Raw genomic sequence first — 14776 nt, 5'->3', positions numbered from 1 at the left:
TCGCATTTCGATATGGAGTAAGCCTTCAGATAATTTGACCCAAACAAAAAGAGAATTATGGCTATTAAGACTGGCAAAATGGTTCGCACACCTGATTGTAACCCAGAGGTAATGGGTTGAATGCTCGTCGCTGCTACCAATATGAGCAAATGTGTTATTGGGCAAGATACTTAACGCGAATTGCTCCAACCCAGTGGTTACTAATGGGTTGTCTGAATTATCAGCCATACATAAAAAATAAAAAGAATCACTCATAAAGTAACATTTAAAACTTTAAATAATTAACCCAGTATTGATTGCATGCTATGAGCTTGCATATCCAAACTGAATCAATGAAATTGGCAATGGGATTTAAAAAAGGTTAATGAGTTCATTTTTATAAATTAACTGAATACAAGTTGCTTTTAGATGAATTCTCTGTACTGCGAAAAATAATATATATAATTGCTAATAGTTTTAACTCAACAAATCACCATTTATAATAATTTTATATTTATACTAAATCTTCTGAATTTTGTATGCATGCAACAAGGTAACATTTGCATGGTAACTTGTAAGCTGGCACAAAGTGTGAGAACAACCCTGTTGTAACAACGTTTTTCCGGCCACAACAGGATAAAGTAAGTAACATACTTATTTTTATTCAAGACTGTGGGTATGGTCTTTATTTAAGCATGTCTTGCAAAACTGATTTTGGATTCAATGGCTAGGTTTTCAGGAATTGTTAGTTTTCAGCAAAGCATTCAGGACCTCTTTTTGTACAGGATAAAAAAACAACCCAAATTGTATAATATGCATTTATTTTAACAAAATCTCCATATAATGTAGGAACTTTAGTGGTATAAGTTACACCATGCATGTTACAAACAGCTGTGACACAATTGTGTAGTTGGATATACAGTGTATATATATTACAGATCAAACGCGTGATTAGGAGTTCAGGATAATTAGCAAGTGCAAAATTAGGGTACTCAGGTGAACAAAACACATAAACAAGTGTTAGACCCCTCTTAGAACTGGTGTATATATTACATGTAGGGAAGCTTTATAGTGTAAAGAATTGGGCTAGCAAAATTAGTTACATTTTGGTTTGTAATAAAGTGAAAAAAGCCTGGAAAATGAATTTGGTTTTGCTTATTGAAAATACACTTGTTCACCACTTTAATCCAGCTTGTACTTCCGAAATAAGAGAAGCACTTTTATCCAGGGCAGACTTTTCATCTTTGTTAAGACTGACTTCGACCACGCTACTAACACCAGATGCATTCAACACACAAGGCAAAGATAGACAAACGTCTTCTTTTATACCAACCACACCCTGTAAGATAGAAATAGAAACATAACCCTGAGTGACAGATACTGATTGCTTACCATCCAGTTAAGCTGTTAAATGTTTTAAAGTCAAAAGATAAGTATAAATGCCTTTTGTTACTAGTATAGACCATATGACACTTATACACTTTTTGCATGATCACTTTTATGGGCGAAAGTACTTGCATACTTAGTCCCAAAAACAAAGTTAACACGTAAACGTCATAAGCGTGTTATCTGCTGTAGAAGGTTGGTTGTTAGTCGCATTATGCGTGTAAAGAAAAGTATGGTTGAAGTACAGTTTCACTTTTAAGAGCCTAATCTTTTTTGGGTATTCTTTTTACAGTTTTTAGTTGGTAATAGCACCATAAAGTATTAGAACTTATGTTATAAACTAGGTTTAGCGACATTGCACTTAAAATAAGCTAACTCAATGTTGATATGCGGATAACCAAAGACCATGCAAAATAAAGCAGTTAGCGAGTTATTAAATGATGAGTTAATGCGGATTGCTATTCGTATTAGCTTTTTACTATGCAGAAAGGGTATTTGATGCATGTCCATTGAAGAAAATTGGCTTAATATAGCCAGGGTTAGATGGTATATACTACAGTGTTACCTTAACAAAGCAAGACACCGGCATTATTCTGTGTTTGTTCTTCAGTATTGACTCCACCATCTCAGCACAGCTTAGTCCAATTGCCCAGTTTGTATAACCTTTCAGCCGTATCACATCATATGCGCTGAAACAAATTATATTTAAAGTTAGTTAATCTTAAAATATTGCATTAAGTTGTTTTTTTAACATGGTAAATCTAATTCCCCAAAAAATCTTTGCAGAACATTGTCAGATTAGTATTTATTTACGTTATGTTGCATTATAACAGCACCACCAATGGTGTAACATAATTCAAACCCTTAGCTTCTTCCTTAGGAATAGGCTGACTCAAAACAAGGAAACAGGAAGAGAGATCTATTCATCAAACACTTAATGATGATATATTGTACTTGGCTTAGTTACCGCCTACGTGATCCACTTTTAATACCGTGCGTGTAATATGATAGCATTTCAACTCAATACAGGGTTTCTTATGTTTTTCCAGTACACAAAAAGTAATGAAAGCAAGTTACAAACTGTATGTGTTTTAGAATATTAAGCAGACATTAAACGGCAAATTCAATGAATTAAATGTTTAATAATTAACTTTTTACATTTTAAACCTCAAGAATGAAAGCGCATCCTCACGACTTTTAAAAGAACGTTGTTAATTGTTAAAAGCATGGAGTATGAGATATTATGTGATATTGGTATCCATCTTACACCACAGTACTTTACAACTTTACACATGCAATATTCAATGCCGTTATTATGTGCTTACTATCTTACCCCACAGTACTATACCAGACAACCATTATTTAATATTCAATAATGGAATGTGCTAAAAGAAATTCTTCTTAACCCACAAAACTATACACAAATATCCACTAAATGAAATGATCAGGCAATATTCAATACCGATGTTACGCTAACGGTATCCATCTAAGTATATATTTCATATTCAAACACACTTATAACACAACCTACCCATCCACAACTTCCTTATGGACTTTGTCCCATCCTTTAGGACCATCTGGCTTCCCAATGTTGGGTTCAATTGAGGTGAGACTTCTGCCAGACACACTTACACAGCTCCACAGCGGGACTGAACATAAATAGAAATTACCACACTTACACGATCTTATCTCTACAGATCATTAACTTGAAACTTCAAATGACTGTGTAACATTTCAAAGTTATTTGAGTTTAAACCTTCATAGCTTTATCTATATAAGCTTGTAAGTGTTATTACACTGAAGAAGGCAATCTGAACAGGATACCAAATTGTTGGTTATTGAAATAAATTTCAAGTAGAAATTAGGTTTAAACTTTAAAAACATTTGCTAAAAGTTATATTTGACTGGAATACTGGATATTTCAAACAATGTACAATCTAAATGGTAAAAATAAAAGTGGTAGCCCGTAAGCTATGAGGTGTATCGTGTATGAAACCGAACACCCGTGTCATAATGACTGTCGTTGCCCTGCCCCTCCAGATACAAAAGTTACATTCATTCAGTTAAATATGAAATTCAAATTTAATCTAAAAGCATTCCTACCACTAGAGTCTCCATGTTCACCAACAATACAAGCGTGGACACTACTCGGTGAAACTTTTAGCCTCGTCGATATAATGTGACGAAATCGTGCTGAGTCGAGGTTCGTACCTGTTCCTAACACTCGGTGGCGTGGGAAACCAGAGAGTTTCCAAGCGACAAACGTCATCAAGTCAACTGTAAGGTGAAATAAATATCATTGTAGTGACGTATTACATTATTTAAGGCAGAAGATCTTATGTGTGCTTCTGAAGGCCAAACTACACTTTACAATAAGTTTAAAGCTTATCTTTAATGGTTTTAGGAAAAACCTAAAATGGTTTTAAGGTATGCGCATAAAAACTGACAACTGATGGTACAGTAATTTTCAGTGTCAACATTCCAAAACAATTTTCCAACATTAGGCTTGATATAAAACAGACCAAGATTAAATAAGTTAAAAAATAACTAAAAATTATCTAAAAAAATGCTCATTTAACAAATAATGCACCACAATTTTTAACAAGCTAACCAAAAAAATGCAATATTATAATATCAGTTTGCCTCAATATAATATCAGTTTAAAATAATATTAATTAATAAAATACCATGTACAATTTACCTGGGTTAGAAACCACAATAATAATCGCATCAGGACTATGTTCTGCAATCTTTGGAATAATATGCTTGAAAATATTAACGTTGCGTTGCACCAAACTTAATCGCGATTCGCCGACTTGTTGCCGTGCTCCAGCGGTTACAACAACTATTTTACTGCCGGCTGATAACGCGTAATCTGTTAAAGTATTTCTAGGTAAAGAAAATAGTATTGATGGTTAACTCTAGGTTAAAACAACATTGTAGCATGCTTTTCATGGTTATTTTTATTTAATATAAAAAAGATAAAAGTTTTGTGTGGGTATAAAAATATCAACTTCATTTGTCGCTTAGATTACGGTAGCAACGAATTTATGAGAAATATTTTAATCTTAAAGACAGGATAAAGCGACAAAACAACAGTTGTTAAAACACGCTTACAGTTAAGAACATATTTACATTTAATTGGAAGAAAATGAGCGTGGTCGCTACACCTAGCAGACGATTGGGCCATTCATGTTTAATTACTATCAAGTTAAACTTCTAATACGAACAAAAGTCAGAGTAAAGACACGACCCATAGCCCATACAATGGGGTAATCTGCCAAATCTGGCAAAGAAACAAAGGTGTTATGCCATAGGACCTCAACCATATAAAGTAATATAGAACTAGATTACCTTTGCCACCATCTATATGAACATTGGATAGAAACAAGTTGCCGTGATTTAAATCAAGAACTTCTCCTTTCAATTTGTCTTCAATGACATCAACTAAGATTAAATCAGTCGCCAGATGCTATAAAGAAATATTCATTATTCATAAATTATTATTATGTTGTCAGTTTATGTAGCAAAAACTTTGCAGCTTATAACACAATGGGGTACAGAGACATTTGTACTTAAATTTACAACAACCAGTTAAGTGCGGAAGTTTACATTTGACAGTTAATTTCTTTTTTGAAAACTAGTTATCTTATTTTATACTGTATCACATACTGTTGACCAATGAATGAATGAATGAATGTAACTTACTTTATCCTCGCGTGGCCGGAAAACGACAGTCGTTATAACACGGGTGTGCACCTCGCGCCAGCTTACGAGTTACCATGTATGTTACTTTGTAGGTAATTATTTTTTTGGATTTTTTTTTCATTTTTATGTATGGCTGATAATTTGGACAACCCATTAGTGACCACTGGGTTGGAGCAATTGCCGTTAAGTGTCTTGCTCAAGGACACATACGCCCACAATGGTAGCAGCGACGAGCCTTGAACCCATTACCTCTGGGTTAGAGGCAGGCGCGCTAACCACTAGGCCACGGTGCCGGACAATGATAACATAGGTTATATATTTTACAAAAATCTGCTGTAAGACATTAATAATTTCATGTAGTAAGTATGTATTACACAACGATAAAGCTAATGTATCTTGTGTTACAACATGGGAGCAAACATACCTTCAGTAGAATGCTTATACTACAGGCCATTCCCACACTACCAACACCAACCACTGTAACTTTACATGGAGGTTTTGTTTCTTCATCGCAAACTTGGCTGAACAATCGTTTACGAATCGTTTGGTCAAATTCTTCTTCTTGGTTATTTGACATGATCGTTAATCTATTTCTACAAATGCGTTTTTAAACTGGAAAAGCAACAGACCAATTTCAGATTAAGTATAAACTAAAATGGTGAATTTATTTGATAAGTGAAAAGAAAATATATATAGATTGTATGCAAGTTAGTAGTCAGTGCAGTGAAAACGGAATTAAAATTTAAAAGCAAGCATGAACGAATGAATGTAACTTACTTTATCCTCGCGTGGCCGAAAAACAACTGTCGTTATAACACGGGTGTTCTGTTTCATACAACTCGTGCCAGCTTACGAGTTACCATTTATGTTACTTTGTGGCATTTATACAAAAATCAGAAGATTTAGTATAAGTATAAAATTAATTATAAATGGTATTATTTGTTGAGTTAAAAGTATTGGAATTTTTTATTATTATATGTAAGTCACAAAGTCAGTACAGTAAGAATGCATTTAAAACCAACTTGTATTTAGTTAATTTATAAAATGAACTTATTAACCTTTTTACGCCCAATGCCAATTACTTTGATTCCTTTTAGATAAGCAAGCTCATAGCAAGCAATCAATACTGGATTAATTATTTAAATATTTAAATTATTTATTCAAAGATTACAGGAGCAAAAGTAAAGTATAAGAATTTAAATAAAAAAATTTTTTAAACACACAGTAACATGCATGGTAACTCGTAAGCTGATATAAACTGTATAAACACCCGTGTTATAACGACTGTCGTTTTCCGGCCACGCGAGGATAAAGAAAGTTACATTCATTCATTCAATATATATGCATTGTTTATTATTATGCGACACGAATTACCGATAACGATAAACAACATACTTCCGCAGCTAAGGTCTGACTTTATCGCTAAACTATTTCCTTTAAAAACTGCCTATTTGCCATACCTATAAGTTTTGTTTAAATTTTACGGTCCAGCCCAAGAAAGATGTTAATTTGCTTTCCTATTGTAACGTTAAGGTTGTCGTGCAGATTTCATACCATTAAGCTTGCTAATCTGTTTACCATGTACCTACAATGTTACTGATTAGCCAGAGCTCGCTGTCACGTCAAATGTATTGGCTGTGTGCGGTTGGTAGGCCCGTATCCCCTTTTTAAATAGCCTAAATATCAAGACAGCGAGTCACGTACGCAACTGTGTACACCGGCGCCCTCACGTAACAGCTGGGGAAAACCCTTGGATGAAAGCGTATTGCTCTAAGCGTGAACCTTTGAGTCAATACATTTACAGCGTTTAATCAAAGTTTAACTAGTATCCAGGAAATGTTTCATTGCTGCTCTATATGCAATTAGTACGTGTTTGATTCAGTAAGTATTAATTAACAGGATATAGTCTTAATTTTGCCTAGGTAGCATATGTTCACGTTAAAAAACAGGCCTGTTATTGCTATGGCTTTCAACACAGGAAAACATCACAATTAATGCTTTGAATATATTTGTTTTATTAGTAATGCTTGAGATATGATAAATGCATTGAGTTAATCACTGTTATATTGATGTTGGTGTCGACACTGCTCTTTAAACACCTGTAAAACACAATGTACAGTTATACTGATATCCAAATGTAAAAGTTTACAAACAAATCGAAGCTTATTTTTGCTAATATCTATTACAAGACAAACGGTGTTAGATTATAAAATTACTTACATATATCGTGGTAATCACTGCAACAATTGTCGTAGTAAAAGCAGATGTAATCACACTGGCAAGAAGCTTGACTGTCGTATGCACCACATTTTCCAGCACAGGTAGGTCCAGCTTGAACGCAAGTGGGAACTTCATGGTCCCATAGCCCACTGGCTTGACATGTGCTTTGGCTTTCACCGCTTAGGTTGTAACCATGGTTGCAAGAAAAGGTTACCACTTCATTCTCAGCGTAGGTCGATTTGGATGGAGAAAGTGAGCCAGAAGCTGGAGCTGCACGAGCTGCACATTCTACAACTCTTTGGCAAGTTGGCTCATCGTCCGACCATTCCCCATTTACTGTGCAAGTGAGAACATTCTGACCAACGATCTCATATCCAGCGTTGCAAATGTAAGTTGCCGTGGCGCCGACGTTGAAGGTGTTTCCTGGTGTGATCAAACTTCCGAAGTCGATGTCGTCGGGTCGGTTGCAAGTTAAGCCTGGATTTGGTAATGGTAAAATGCCAACCTTTTCACATATTTCTCCATATTCGAAAAATAGTACTTACCGACACAGATAGGTGCTTCGCTTGACCAAGTGCCATCGTCTCGGCAGATTGCATCTGTTCGCCCGGTGGTTGTGTAACCGGCGTTACATGTGTACCAAATGACGACATTAACCAAGTATTCGTTTTGGATCGGCGTTACTACCCCGTTTACGGGTGCGTCGGGTGTTGGGCATGTTACTGGAGCTAAAGTACAAAGAACACAATTAATTTCATAACGTAAGCTATACAGATCTCGTTGGTGTATCGACCCTATGCCATAAATAAGTATACAATAGACTTACCAACACACTCTGGCTCCACGTGAGACCATAAACCGGTGTCCAAGCATGTAAGGACAGCTTGACCTTCAAGGACGTAGTTACCACTGCATGTGTACTCTACTGTTTGTTCGATGCCGTAAGGACCACTTGCTGGATTAAAGGAACCGTTCTCAATAATCCCAGGTGCTGGGCATTGAATGGCTGAAACGGAAATGGAAATAAGATACAAATCAGTTACTTTAAATGTCGGTTTAGAATTGTTTACTTACGATCACAAGTTGGTTCAGGATCGGACCAGAGACCAGAATCTTGGCAAGTGATTACAGATTCACCATTAAGAATGAAACCATCATCGCAAGTGAATGTAACTTCGCTGTTAACAAAGAATGGTTGCTGGGTTGGTGTGAAGCTACCATCGGATGGTCCAACTGGTGTTTGGCAAGTCACGATTCTGGAACAAGTTGGTTCGTCGTCCGACCATTCCCCACTCACTGTGCAAGTAAGAACATCCTGACCAACGATCTCATATCCAGCGTTGCAAACGTAAGTTGCTGTGGCGCCAACGTTAAAGGTGTTTCCTGGTGTGGTCAAACTTCCGAAGTCGATGTCGGCGGGTCGGTCGCAAGTAATTGCTGAAAATGCGGGAAGACAGTTTGAGTTTAAAAGGTGCTGATTTATTATTAACAAATAATGGGTTAATTCATCAAAAGCAGAAGGTCTTGTAAGATGAACAACACTGTTGTTTGGTAATTAGGGAAAACAATCGCATATGTGTCAGTGTAAATAATGAAGTTTTCATCTTAGTACATGTTTGTTCATACCGTTGCAAACTGGTTCATCACTAGACCAAGTGCCATCGGCTCTACAGATGATTGCATCTCTATCAGTAGTTGTGTATCCTTCATCACATGTGAATGTGACAACTGTGTTTACGAAGTATTCGTCTTGGATTGGAGAGTATGCACCGTTTGCTGGTTCAACAGGTACTGAGCAGGTTACTGGAGCTGCAAGGAAATGAGAGTTGATCAACGTTTAAGTGCATTATTTAAGTAAAACAGACTAGCCAATACATTTTTGATGAAGCCAGAATTACCAAAGAGATGGACACACACTTAAATACAGAATTGTTATAATTACCACTAGACGTGGGGTGTCAACTTACCAACACACTGTGGTTCGTCGTGGGACCATAAACCAGTGTCCAAACATGTAAGGACAGCTTGACCTTCAAGGACGTAGTTGCCACTGCATGTGTACTCTACTGTTTGTTCGATGCCGTAAGGACCACTTGCTGGATCAAAGGAACCGTTGTCAATGTCACCGGGTGTCGGGCATTGGATTGCTGAAACGGAAATGTAATTAGATAAAGCTGTTTTATTATAGTGTATGTCGGTTTAGAATTTGTTACTTACGATCACAAGTTGGTTCAGGATCGGACCAGAGACCAGAATCTTGGCAAGTGATTGCAGATTCACCATTAAGAATGAAACCATCATCGCAAGTGAAAGTAACTTCGCTGTTAACAAAGAATGGTTGCTGGGTTGGTGTGAAGCTACCATCAGATGGTCCAACTGGTGTTTGGCAAGTCACGATTCTGGAACAAGTTGGTTCGTCGTCCGACCATTCCCCACTCACTGTGCAAGTAAGAACATCCTGGCCAACGATCTCATATCCAGCGTTGCAAACGTAAGTTGCTGTGGCGCCGATGTTAAAGGTGTTTCCCGGTGTGGTCAAACTTCCGAAGTCGATGTCGGCGGGTCGGTCGCAAGTAATTGCTGAAAATGGCGGGAAAACAGCTTGAATTTTAAAATTTCTGATGTATTGTTAAGCAATAAAGGCTTTATTTATATGAAACAGTAGGTGTTGTTTGATAACCGACAATGCTGTTTAATAAGTTGGAAAGCAGTCGCAAATATGTCAGTGTTAATAATGAAGTTTACATCTCAGTACATGTTTGTTCATACCGTTGCAAACTGGTTCATCACTAGACCAAGTGCCGTCGGCTCTACAGATGATTGCATCTCTATCAGTAGTTGTGTATCCTTCATTGCATGTGAATGTGACAACGGTGTTTACGAAGTATTCGTCTTGGATTGGAGAGTATGCACCGTTTGCTGGTTCAACAGGTACTGAGCAGGTTACTGGAGCTGCAAGGAAATGAGAGTTGATAAACGTTTAAGTGTATGATATAAATAAAACAGACTAGCCTATGATATAAATAAAACAACCTAGACTCTACATTTTTGATGAAGCCAAAATGACCAAAGAGATAGACACACACTTAAATACTGAATTGTTATAACTATACCACTATACGTGGGTTGTCAACTCACCAACACACTGTGGTTCGTCGTGGGACCACAAACCGGTGTCCAAGCATGTAAGGACAGCTTGGCCTTCAAGGACGTAGTTGCCACTGCATGTGTACTCTACTGTTTGTTCGATGCCGTAAGGACCACTTGCTGGATCAAATGAACCGTTGTCAATGTCACCAGGTGTCGGGCATTGAATGGCTGAAAAAGGAATTTAAATTAAATAAAAAGCTGTTTTATTATAGTATTTTTCTATTTAGGATTGTTTACTTACGATCACAAGTTGGTTCGGGATCGGACCAGAGACCAGAATCTTGGCAAGTGATTACAGATTCACCATTAAGAATGAAACCATCGTTGCAGGTGAAGGTGACTTCGCTGTTAACAAAGAATGGTTGCTGGGTCGGTGTGAAACTACCATCAGATGGTCCAACTGGTGTTTGGCAAGTCACGATTCTGGAACAAGTTGGTTCGTCGTCCGACCATTCCCCACTCACTGTGCAAGTAAGAACATCCTGACCAACGATCTCATATCCAGCGTTGCAAACGTAAGTTGCTGTGGCGCCGATGTTGAAGGTGTTTCCTGGTGTGGTCAAACTTCCGAAGTCGATATCGGCGGGTCGGTTGCAAGTAATTGCTGAAAATGGCGGGAAAACAGCTTGAATTTTAAAAATTCTAACGTATTGTTGCGCAATAAAGGCTTTATTTATATGAAACAGTAGGTATTGTTTGATAACCAACAATACTGTTTAGTTAGTGGGAAAGCAATCGCTAATAGGCCAGTGTTAATAATGAAGTTTACATCTCAGTACATGTTCGTTCATACCGTTGCAAACTGGTTCATCACTAGACCAAGTGCCATCGGCTCTACAGATGATTGCATCTCTATCAGTTGTTGTGTATCCTTCATCGCATGTGAATGTGACAACGGTGTTTACGAAGTATTCGTCTTGGATTGGAGAGTATGCACCGTTTGCTGGTTCAACAGGTACTGAGCAGGTTACTGGAGCTGCAAGGAAATGAGAGTTGATAAACGTTTAAGTGTATGATATAAATAAAACAAACTAGCCTATACATTTTTGATGAAGCCAAAATGACCAAAGAGATGGACACACATTTAAATACTGAATTGTTATAACTATACCACTATACGTGAGTTGTCAACTTACCAACACACTGTGGTTCGTCGTGGGACCATAAACCAGTGTCCAAACATGTAAGGACAGCTTGACCTTCAAGGACGTAGTTGCCACTGCATGTGTACTCTACTGTTTGTTCGATGCCGTAAGGACCACTTGCTGGATCAAATGAACCGTTGTCAATGTCACCAGGTGTCGGGCATTGAATGGCTGAAACAGGAATTTAAATTAAATAAAAAGCTGTTTTATTATAGTATTTGTCTATTTAGGATTGTTTACTTACGATCACAAGTTGGTTCAGGATTGGACCAGAGACCAGAATCTTGGCAAGTGATTACAGATTCACCATTAAGAATGAAACCATTATCGCAAGTGAATGTAACTTCGCTGTTAACAAAGAATGGTTGCTGGGTCGGTGTGAAGCTACCATCGGATGGTCCAACTGGTGTTTGGCAAGTCACGATTCTGGAACAAGTTGGTTCGTCGTTCGACCATTCCCCACTCACTGTGCAAGTAAGAACATCCTGACCAACGATCTCATATCCAGCGTTGCAAACGTAAGTTGCTGTGGCACCAACGTTAAAGGTGTTTCCTGGTGTGGTCAAACTTCCGAAGTCGATGTCGTCGGGTCGGTCGCAAGTTAAGCCTACATTTGGTAATGGTAAAATACCAACTTTTCGTATAAATCTCTATATTTAAAAAAAAAATCTTACCGACACAGATAGGTGCTTCGCTGGACCAAGTGCCATCGTCACGGCAGATAGCGTCTTTTCGTCCAGTGGTGGTGTAACCGGCGTCACATGTGTACCAGATTACAATTTCAACAGGGTATTGATCTTGGATTGGAGTGATTCCTCCATTAACTGGAGCAATCGGTGTTGGGCATGTCACTGGTTCTGTAAAATTGCGTAAAATATTTTTTCCTTTCAGTTTCAACGCACCCAAAAGAACTCGTTATAGCTACTGGATAATTGCATAACCCTTGATTATCAAAACAATGTCGAATGCGGTTCCATCGGCGCACCAAATTATACGTCTAGCAAAATGCTTACCAACACACTCTGGTTCATCATGAGACCATTCACCACTGACCAAGCATGTAAGGACTGCTTGACCTTCAATAACGTAGTTACCGCTGCATGTGTACTCTACTGTTTGTTCGATGCCGTAAGGGCCACTTGCTGGATCAAAGGAGCCGTTCTCAATAACACCAGGTGTCGGGCATTGGATTGCTGTTAAAGAATTTACAATTGTATTGCTAAAAACTTAGAAACTTATGCTTAGTATCAAAAAGTCATGTGTACGAAAATACATCAAAGGTTTAAAAACAAAACAAAGCATCTGCTTGACTTACGTTCACAAGTGGGCACGTCATTGGACCATGCTCCACCATGTTGACATTCGCTGTTTCCTGCACCAATTAATTCATACCCAACATCGCAAGAGAAAGTAACCGATGTTTCAGCGCTCACTGGACGAGTGATAACTGGTTCGATCGACCCGTTTTCTGGTGCAGAAATGACTGGGCAATTGAGGGTGATTCTAGTGCAAGTTGGTTCGTCGTGAGACCATTGACCGTTTGACAGACAGGTTAAAGTGGCTTCACCACTGATAGTGTAGCCATTAGAACAGGTGTAAGTAACGTTTGAATCAACTGAGTAGAAAGCCCTGGAAGGACTGAATGAAGCGAGCAGGACATTATCTGGTCGACTGCATGTACCTGTGTTGAACGGAGTAGAATGTTAGCAATTTTACAAAGCAATGTTAAACTATTGAACAGCTTTAAGCGATTTATACGTGCTATCTTCTGTTGGGTTAGATTAAGGTACCAAGTCGATGCAAACATTAAAGTGTTTAGTCATATAATGTAAACTTACGTTGGCATGTTGGTACAGCGACAGACCATGAACCACTACGGAGACAAATGCCATCGGCTGCTCCAACTCTTTGGAATCCGCTGTTACATTTGAACCAAACTCGGGTTCCAATGCTTACTGGTCTCGAGATAATTGGTTTAGTTAAACCATTAGCTGGTCCGGAGATGGCTGGGCACTTGATCACAATTCTGGTACAAGTTGGCCTGTTGGGAGACCAGCTGCTGTTGGATTGACACGTGAGAATTGATTGACCAGTAAGGGCGTAACCACGACGACAAGTGTATGTCACATTTGTTCCAGCAGTGTACCAGCTACGGTATGGACGAAAGGATGCGTATCGAACGCGACCTGGTCGTCGGCATTTTCCAACTGTAACTGTAAAAAATGCAAACGGCTTAAAAATAAGATACCCACAAAATATGAGTGGTTAGTAAAATGGTGCAATATTTGCTGTATTACCAACAAATCTAACCTTTTTGTTCGGTTATGCTAACCTATTATGCTTACCTCTACTGCAGTAGGGAGTTCGCTTTGCCCAACCTGAGCTTGTGCATTGAATGGTAGCAGTTCCTACAAGCCGGTATCCGCTTCTACAAGCATATGTGTACGATTGTCCAATGCGAACTCTATAAGCTGTCCGAGCTGCTCCATATCTAATGTAGGCGACACTGCAGTATCGACCTGTAAACGTTTCGCAAAGGGTAAATATTCAGGTGTGCTTCTTTACAAAGTGCTGCATTGTACTTACTCGTGTAACCTGTTGCTGCTACATTCAATACAACAACTGCAAGAACGAGGAGAGAAATACGAATGAGATTCATCTTTCACTTGTTGCTTCTTCAATGAAGATGATTCGACTAACGAACGAAACAGCTTATATAGGCTGCAAGTAAAGCTGACGTAGCTTTTCCATTAAATTAGTTCTTCTTGGTTTCGGTATAATAGCCTAAATTAAACGTGGGATAGGTCCTATAATTTACAGATTCAAAACCTTTCTTTGTAGCGCATCACGTTTATTTAAATGCTAGGCGAATTATGTTAATTATTTGAAATAATGAGATTTAATGCGCGGTTGGGTATTTTCCACGTAGACCTCGTTTGTACATAAGGTATGAACATTATTGGGAAATTATATTTACACCTTTCTTATAAACAATCTGTAGATAAATCGTGACACGCGCGTCTGATAATGAAACCGAACAGCGTTGCTAATTGTTCAGAAGGTCTCGTCGCGTAAATTAAGTAAGCATAATTACGCATAACCGTTTCGACGTAGCCTGTGATGTTATAAGACTAAGTGATTATATCAGGTTTACTTTAAACAAACCTAAAAGTTAATTATATTACAAT

General features: G+C 38.0%; 2 protein-coding genes across 2 annotated transcripts; both read right to left on the bottom strand.

The window, feature by feature from the left end:
• Positions 1–783: 783 nt before the first annotated feature.
• On the bottom strand, positions 784–5713 carry LOC149725019 (L-lactate dehydrogenase B-B chain-like). Its single transcript, XM_089893070.1, has 7 exons — positions 5498–5713; positions 4720–4837; positions 4067–4240; positions 3469–3642; positions 2897–3014; positions 1931–2054; positions 784–1318 (listed from the first exon to the last, which is right to left on the bottom strand). The coding sequence occupies exons 1-7, from the start codon at positions 5648–5650 to the stop codon at positions 1154–1156; spliced, it is 1026 nt and encodes a 341-aa protein (XP_089749196.1). The 5' UTR covers positions 5651–5713; the 3' UTR covers positions 784–1153.
• Positions 5714–7068: 1355 nt separating this feature from the next.
• Positions 7069–14773, bottom strand: LOC149725018 (sushi, von Willebrand factor type A, EGF and pentraxin domain-containing protein 1-like). The gene is made up of 20 exons (XM_089893019.1): positions 14175–14773; positions 13934–14107; positions 13427–13801; positions 12904–13269; positions 12602–12781; positions 12263–12445; positions 11833–12195; positions 11580–11759; positions 11237–11419; positions 10685–11047; positions 10432–10611; positions 10063–10245; positions 9511–9873; positions 9261–9440; positions 8920–9102; positions 8368–8730; positions 8120–8299; positions 7839–8021; positions 7294–7770; positions 7069–7172 (listed from the first exon to the last, which is right to left on the bottom strand). Exons 1-20 carry the CDS (start codon positions 14245–14247, stop codon positions 7165–7167), a joined length of 4740 nt encoding a protein of 1579 aa, XP_089749145.1. The 5' UTR covers positions 14248–14773; the 3' UTR covers positions 7069–7164.
• Positions 14774–14776: the final 3 nt, after the last annotated feature.

This window comes from Ciona robusta, chromosome 14, assembly GCF_009617815.1.
Source record: "Ciona robusta chromosome 14, ASM961781v2".
NCBI lineage: Eukaryota > Metazoa > Chordata > Ascidiacea > Phlebobranchia > Cionidae > Ciona > Ciona robusta.
The sequence above is the reverse complement of the archived record's forward strand: the minus strand, read 5'-3'. Positions and strand labels throughout refer to the sequence as shown.

Excerpts from the sequence above, each read along its gene's own strand:
- LOC149725018 (XM_089893019.1), bottom strand. The coding sequence starts at position 14,247 with ATGAATCTCATTCGTATTTCTCTCCTCGTTCTTGCAGTTGTTGTATTG. Across the intron at positions 13,802-13,933 it reads AACTCCCTACTGCAGTAGAG|TTACAGTTGGAAAATGCCGA; the intron begins GTAAGCATAATA and ends CATTTTTTACAG. Across the intron at positions 8,731-8,919 it reads TGATGAACCAGTTTGCAACG|CAATTACTTGCGACCGACCC; the intron begins GTATGAACAAAC and ends CCGCATTTTCAG.
- LOC149725019 (XM_089893070.1), bottom strand. The coding sequence starts at position 5,650 with ATGTCAAATAACCAAGAAGAAGAATTTGACCAAACGATTCGTAAACGA. Across the intron at positions 3,643-4,066 it reads TATTGTGGTTTCTAACCCAG|TTGACTTGATGACGTTTGTC; the intron begins GTAAATTGTACA and ends TTCACCTTACAG. Across the intron at positions 3,015-3,468 it reads TGAACATGGAGACTCTAGTG|TCCCGCTGTGGAGCTGTGTA; the intron begins GTAGGAATGCTT and ends ATTTATGTTCAG.